The 8,150-nt window shown below is 37.8% G+C and overlaps 1 protein-coding gene across 1 annotated transcript in view; it reads left to right on the forward strand.

Annotated features, from left to right (window-relative positions):
- IQCB1 (IQ motif containing B1) overlaps positions 1-8,150 on the forward strand; it is a 78,268-nt gene that overhangs the window by 13,385 nt on the left and 56,733 nt on the right. Inside the window, 1 exon segment of the mRNA XM_017891065.1 lies at positions 905-912. Within this exon segment, the coding sequence (XP_017746554.1) occupies positions 905-912 (8 nt within the window).

Genomic DNA, 8,150 nt, shown 5'->3' on the forward strand with positions numbered 1-8,150 from the left:
ANCCTTATACGAAGATTAATTCAAGATGGATTAGAGACTTAAATGTTAGACCTAATACCATAAAAACCCTAGAAGAAAATCTAGGTAGTACCATTCAGGACATAGGCATGGGCAAGGACTTCATGTCTAAAACAGTTTTGATCATTTCTATTGGTCCGTTTTCAAGTACACTGACCCTATCTTCTGCAGTGTCTAATGTGCTATAATCCTACCTAGTGAATTTTTCATTTCATACATTGTATTGTTCTATGATTTTTATTTGCTTCTCTTATAGATTGTTTACCATACTTACTATAGTTAGTTTTAAGTTATTGTTTATAAATCCAATACCTGGATCATTTGAGAGTCTTTTAATACCTGTTTTTTCTCTTAATACTGGGTCAAATTTTTCTGCTTCTTCACATGCCTATGAATTTTTTGTTTTATAGTAGACACCATGAATGACACATTATAGAAATTCATATCTTTCTCTGAAGACTTGAGAGCAGTTAAATTCTGGCAGGTCAATTGTTCCTGTGGAGTTTTGGGTTTAGCCTTTCTATGGAGAGGTTTATTTCAGTTTTGCTGTTAGAGTATTGCCCTTAGTCCTGGTTCACAGTCCTTATACCTAAGGTGGGATCCTTCTGTGGTTTAAATGGAAAGCCCACCATGTTAACCCAGACCATCTGACCTGGAAGAACCTAGACTCCAAACTCTGTATACCCCACACTGGGCAAATGATGAAATTGCTGGTAATTGCCGCAACTTCTTATTTGAACTCTTTTCACTGTGTTAATAAACACACACTGGGAAAAGCCAGGCATATTAGTCGGGTTTCTCCAGAAAAACAGAACCAATAGAAGATATATGGAGAGAGAGAAAGAAAGAGAAGGTGCTTGGTTATAAGGAATTGGCAATTATGGAGGCTAACAAGTCCTGAGATTTGCACTTGGTAAGCTGGAGACCCAGGAGAGCTGATGGCCTAGTCTGAGTTTAAAGGCCTTAGAATCTGGAGAACTGATAGCATAGTGCCAGTCCAAATGCCAGCAGGCTCAAGATCCATGAAGAAGTAGTGTTTCAGTTTGACTCTAAAGTCAGGAAAAAATGATGTCCCAACTCAAAGGCAGTCAGGCAAGAGGAATTTCCCTTTATGTGGGAGAGGTTCAATCTTTTGTTCTACTCAAGCCTTCAACTGATTGTATGAGGCTCACCCACATTAAGGAGAGCAATCTGCTTTACTCAGACTAGAAATTTAAATGTTAAACTCATCTAAAAATACCCTTACAGAAACACCCAGAATAGTGTTTGACAAGCACACAAGATAAATTTTGATTTTAGTCAGTGCATTTTATTTCAGGGTCATGTCTGTGTGCCTTTGCTTGCTATCTAAAACCTTCAAACAATTGCTTTTTATATTTTTTCCCGAGTTTATACATTTGGTCAGCAAAGCATGGGTCAACAAACTATGGCCTGTTGGCTAAATCCAGCTTATTTGTTTAAATTAAATTGTATTAGAACACAGCTATACCTATTTGTTTGTATTATCCATGACTACTTTCACTATACCTCTAGAGTTCAGTAGTTTCTAGAGACTGTAATGCCTAAAATATTTTCTGGCCCATAACTAACAGGAAAGTAAGCTCTATAAAGAAGAGCAGGGGACAACCAATGTGAACAAGAGTGATTCGAAAAAACTTTGTGGGGCCAATGGTACCTAGTCTCTCTATCTCTAAAGCATGGGTGAGATTTGGAAATATGAGGGCATTACAGGCAAGGGAAGTGGACAAGACTAGAAAAGAGGAATAAGTATGGCATCTTTGAGTCCCAGAGCAGATACCTACCAGAGTTAGAGTATTCTCATTCAGAAAGATTGAAGGCCAGATGTGGTGGCTCACGCCTGTATAATCCCAGCACTTTGGGAGGCTGAGATTATAGGATCACTTTACCCCAGGAGCTCAAGACCAACCTGGGCAACACAGAAAGACCTAGCCAAGTGTGGTGGCACATACCTGTCTTCCTAGCTACTCAGGAGGCTAGGGCAGGAGGATTGCTTGAGCCCAGAAGCGCACGGCTGTAGTGAGCTATGGTCATGTCACTGCACCCCAGCTTTGGCAACAGAGCAAGATCTTCTCTCTTAAAAAAAAAAAGGAAAAAACAGAAAAGAGTTTGAACTTGATTCTACAACAGTGAAGACACTTTTTTTTCTATTACATTTTATTCTATTTTTAAAAATATTCTCAGTTTTGAGTTCTTTCTTTTTTTTATTTTCATTAACTTTTTTTTTCTTTTTTTAACTTTTATTTTAGGTTTGGGGGTACATGTGAAGGTTTGTTACATAGGTAAACACATGTTGTGGGAGTTTGTTGCACGTATTATTTCCTCACCCATGTATTAAACCCAGTACCCAATAGTTATCTTTTCTGTTCCTCTCCCTCCTTTCACCCTCCCCGCTAAAGTAGACCCCAGTGTCTGTTGTTTCCTTCTTTGTGTTCGTAAGTTCTAATTATTTAGCTCCCACTTAAAAGTCAGAACATGCAGTATTTGTTTTTCTGTTCCAGTGTTAATTTGCTGAGGATAATAACCTCCAGCTGCATCCATGTTCCTGCAAAAGACATGATCCTGTTCTTTTTAATGGCTGCATAGCATTCCATGGTATATTGGTACCACATTTTCTTTTTTTTTTTTTAATTTTTTTTTTTTATTATTATNCGCCCCTCCCCAGCCTCGCTGCCACCTTGCAGTTAGATCTCTGACTCCTGTGCTACCAATGAGGGAGGCTCCGTGGGCATGGGACCCTCCAGGCCGGGTGTGGGATATAATCTCCTGGTGTGCCGTTTGCTAAGACCCTTGGTAAAGCGCAGTATTAGGGTGGGAGTTACCTGATTTTCCAGGTGTTGTGTGTCTCAATTTCCCTTGGCTAGGAAAAGGGAATTCCCTTCCCCCTTGAGCTTCCCAGGTGAGGTGATGCCTCGCCTGCTTCAGCTCTCGCTGGTCAGGCTGCACCCGCAGACCAGCATCAACTCTCTGACACGCCCCAGTGAGATGAACCCAGTACCTCAGTTGAAAATGCAGAAATCACCTGTCTTCTGTGTCACTCGTGCTGGGAGCTGGAGGCTGGAGCTGTTCCTATTGGGACATCTTGGGCGCCACCCCTTGAGTTTTTTGTTTTGTTTTGTTTTGTTTTTTTGTTTTTTTGAGGAGACATAAAAGTATGCTGGAGAGAGCGGGAGAATAGACCATTTTAAATAATTGCAGTAAGCTAGAAGAACTAAGGGATAAGTGTCTTAACTCACTATGACTTTGGAAAAAAAGAGGGTCAAATGAAATATTAAGAAAAAAATTGTAAGAATATAAAAGTTGTAGTATGAGACACTGTTTTTATACAGATAATATATAACATTTTAATGATGAGTCTAAGTTGAGTCTAAGGTTTCAAGGCCCTATAGATGTTTAAGAGAAGTGATAAGCCCAAGGTAAAAACTGGGAAAAAGTATGCAATCCCTTTGAAGTTAGTTGCATTTTCAAGTGGAAATGTCTAGTATGGAATTGAAGTTTGATTAAGAGGTCAGGACTATGGCTATAGGTTGGAAAGTCCTCTTATGAATGCTAATTAAAACTTTGAAGAGGAGCATACTAGAGGATGAGCTTTCCTAGGGATGTGGTATAGTGATAATATCTGAAGGCTGTGTTCAGAGCTTTAGAGAGGTCTGACATAGATGCAATTTATATTTGGGCAAATTGAGGAATTATGGCTCAATATGCTAGATGGACAAAGAAAACTGAAGGAAAAGAAGTTGAGGCCATTTTTAATTTTTTAATAAATATTTGTCATCTTGAAGAGATGAATTTGCTAGGTGCTCTACCTGCCATTTAAATAGTTTAAGTAGTGATGTCTAGTACATGGCCTCATGGTCTGTTCTGCGTAGTATAATATGATAGCCACTAACCCTGTGTATCAGTTGAGCACTTGAAATGTGCTTTTGTAACTGAGGAACTGAAAATTTTATTTAATTTTAATTATTTTAAATTTAAAAATTGACGATCAATTCTATTAGGAAACCTAAGTGTGTTTGGAACAACTTGAGTATGTGAATCTACTTTTACAACTGTAAGTTTTATAAAATCTAAATACATATCAAAAATTTCTAATGAAAATTTAGCATCCAAGTAGAGATTCTTCCAAGTATAAATATTTACCAGATTTCAAAGAAATACCAAAATTGTATATATATATTCCATGCTAAAATGCTAATATGAAATATATTGTTTTTTCACCTATTTCTTTTACTTTTAAAACATTGCTACTAGAAAATTTAACATTATCTAGACGGCTCACATTATATTTCTATTGGACGACAACACTATAGAGTTAGATTAGCCATGAGTAAAAGTCATTTATAATTCAGCATGATATTTGTTTCAGGTATGCTCATTCTCTTAAAACAAGACTAATAAAGTCGAAAAGCGTAATTATTAATCATTAATTACTATGTTTAATAAGGACATAATTGGGTATAAGATATCAAAAATATGAATAACTAGATACTTTTAGGTACTTATTACGTTATGCTTTATGTCAGGGGTCCCCAACCCCTGGGCCACAGATTAGTACTTGTCCATGGCCTGTCAGAAACCCGGCCACACAGCAGGAAGTAAGTGACAGGCAAGTTAGTGAGCAAAGCTTCGTCTGTATTTACAGCCGCTCCCCATTGCTCGCATTACTGCCTGAGCTCTGCCTCCTGTCAGATCAGTGGTAGCATTAGATTCTCATAACAGCACAAATCCTATTGTGAACTGTGCAGGTGAGAGCTCTAGGTTGCAGGCTTATTATGAGAATCTAATGCCTGATGATTTGTCACTGTCTCCCATCACCGTCAGATGAGACTCTAGTTGCAGGAAAACAAGCTCAGGGCTTCTACTGATTCTACATTATGGTAAGTTGTATAATTATTTCATTATGTATTACAATGTAATAATAATATAAATAAAGCACACAATAAATGTAATGTGCTTGAATCATCCCCAAAACATCCTTCCCCTTGGCCCTCTAGTTCATGGAGAAATTATCTTCCATGAAACCAGTCCCTGGTGCAAAAAATGTTGGGGACCACTGCTTTAAGTAATTTTAAACACAATTCTCTAACTTGAAGTTGATTCTCCTTATTGGAAGGCCCTTTTAAAAGTTGCTGTTTGCCTCCACCCTCACAAGATATCCCAGTTTATTTACTTAGCCTCAGATTTAGGTCCTCTAAAGCTTTGTGTGAATGGCTGGCTTCTGACTGCCTTCTTAATTTAACTCTTTTTGTTCATTTACACATTGATTCTTGGTGCCTTTCTGGTTCTTATTCATGGTCATCTTCTGACCTTTATTGCCTGCACCTGCATGCATTTGGCACATAGATATTATAATCTCTCTTTTAAAATCTGTTCAGTTTTTTTTGGTAATACTTATCAATTATCAATCAGTCTCTTGCTTGTTTTCTTGTTCGTTTTTCCTAAAAGTGTTTATAATCTCCTTTGGGCTGTATCTTCAAGTTGTCTAATAACTACAAGCTCATATGTCTTTAGTACTACCTTGACTTCTAGCTGCTGGGCCCTGCCTTAAGTCCAGTTTACCTTCGTGCTTCTCTCTTCTTTTGGCTTCTCTGTTTGAAGACAGTTTCTTAGCTCCACATGGGGAATGTAGTAGGATTATTTTGCTCCAAGCTCTCTGTCAGTTGATTTTTTAAAAATGATATTTCCTCACCAGGTACCCGCAAGTGGGAATCCAAAAATAACTAATGAGGAGAGTGGAACTTCGCATTAATGAATACATTATATTAATATGAAAACTATTTTTACCTCATGTGTGCTAGCAATTTTCTTAAGTATAATGACAGCAGAGGTTCATCTTAGAATTTATAAGAAGTGATAAGTCTACAAGGCTGAAACCCCTTTACCTTAGAAGAATTCTTAGCTATATGTACATTTGGGCGTGCTACTATATCAAAGCTTGAACAGATTCACAACTTTTGTCAATTATGGACAGAGATAGTAATAACTCAGTCACTTGACTTACTCTGTTCAGGCTGCTGTAACAAAATACTATAGACTCGGTAACTTAAAGACATTTATTTCTATAGTTCTGGAAACTAAGAAGTCCAAGATCAAGAAGCCAACAGATTCACTTCCTCATGGGGCCCACTTCCTGGCTTGCAGACAGCCACTCTCTTGTGTGTTCACATGACCTCCTCTTTGTGTTTGTGTGGAGAGGAAGAGGGAGCTCTCTTGTCTCTTTCTTGTCATTTCCTTCTTTCTTTCTTATAAGGGCACTAATCCCATCATGAAGACACCACCCTCATGACCCAGTCCAAACCTCCAAAGTCCCTACCATCACATTAGAGATTAGGGTTTAAACATATGAGTTTTCGGGGACACAAACAGTCCATAATGATCACCATGATATGTTAAGTTCTATTTAAGGTGCTTTGAGTATATAAAGAATAGACACAGTCTTACATTTAAGGTATTCCCAGGCTAATAGAGTAGAAAAAGTCTTAGCCATTCCTAATAGAAAGCCTAATATAGATGTATTTTTAGTTTAAGAATTTTTTTTTTTAATTAGAAGAATGAAATCGAATGAGAGGTATAATAGTACAGACAACAAGCTGGTTTGAGTATAAGAAATACTGTTGGCAGAGAATTTTTTTTCTTTTCTTTTTTTTTTTTATTATACTTTAAGTTACGGGATATATATGCTGGATGCCCAGGTTTGTTACATGGGTATACATGTGCCATGGTGGTTTGCTGCACCCATCAACTCATCATCCAGGTTTTAAGCCCTGCATGCATTAGGTATTTGTCCGAATGCTATCCCTCCCCTTGCTCCCTACCCCCAACAGACCCCAATATGTGATGTTCCCCTCCCTATGTCCATGTGTTCTCACTGTTCAACTCCCACTTATGAGTGAGAACATGCGGTGTTTGGTTTTCTGTTCCTGTGTTAGTTTGCTGAGAATGATGGTTTCCAGCTTCATACATGTCCCTGCAAAGGACATGAACTCATTCTTTTTTATGGCTGCATAGTATTCCATGGTGTATATATGCCACATTTATTTGTCCAAGCTATCACTGATGGGCATTTGGGTTGGTTCCAAGACTTTGCTATTGTAAATAGTGCTGTAATATTATAGTAGAATGATTTATAATCCTTTGGGTATATACCCAGTAATGGAATTGCTGGGTCAAATGGTATTTCTGATTCTAGATCCTTAAGGAATTGCCGCACTGTCTTCCACAATGGTTGAACTTACATTCCCACCAACAGTGTAAAAGCATTCCTATTTCTCCACATCCTCTCCAGTGTCTGTTGTTTCCTGACTTTTTAATGATTGCCACTCTAACTGGAGTGAGATGGTATCTCATTGTGGTTTTGATTTGCATTTCTGTAATGACCAGTGATGATGAGCTTTTTTTCATGTTTGTTGGCCTCATAAATGTCTTCTTTTGAGTAGTGTCTATTCATATCCTTCACCCACGTTTTGATTTTTTTTTCTTGTAAATTTGTTTAAGTTCCTTTTAGATTCTTGATATTCGACCTTCGTCACATGGGTAGATTGCAAACATTTTCTCCTATTCTGTAGGCTGCCTGTTCACTCTGATGATAGTTTCTTTTGCTGTGCAGAAGCTCTTTAGTTAATTAGATCCCATTTGTCTATTTTGGCTTTTGTTGCAATTGCTTTTTGTGTTTTAGCTGTGAAATCTTTGCCCATGCCTATGTCCTGAATGGTATTGCCTAGGTTTTCTTCTAGGGTTTTTATGGTTTTAGGTCTTATGTTTAAGTCTTTAATCCATCTTGAGTTAATTTTCGTATAAGGAGTAAGGAAAGAATCCAGTTTCAGCTTTCTACTTACGGCTAGCCAATTTTCCCAGCATCATTTATTAAATAGGGAATCCTTTCCCCATTTCTTGTTTTTGTCAGGTTTGTCAAAGATCAGATGGCTGTAGATGTGTGGTATTATTTCTGAGGCCTCTGTTCTGTTCCATTGGTTTACATATGTGTTTTGGTACCAGTACCATGATGTTTTGGTTATTATAGCCTTGTTGTGTAGTTTGAAGTCAGGCAGCATGATGCCTCCAGCTTTGTTCTTTTTGGTTAGGATTGTCTTCGCTATATGGGCTCTTTTTTTTTT

Source organism: Rhinopithecus bieti, unplaced genomic scaffold, assembly GCF_001698545.2.
Source record: "Rhinopithecus bieti isolate Rb0 unplaced genomic scaffold, ASM169854v2 scaffold_759, whole genome shotgun sequence".
NCBI lineage: Eukaryota > Metazoa > Chordata > Mammalia > Primates > Cercopithecidae > Rhinopithecus > Rhinopithecus bieti.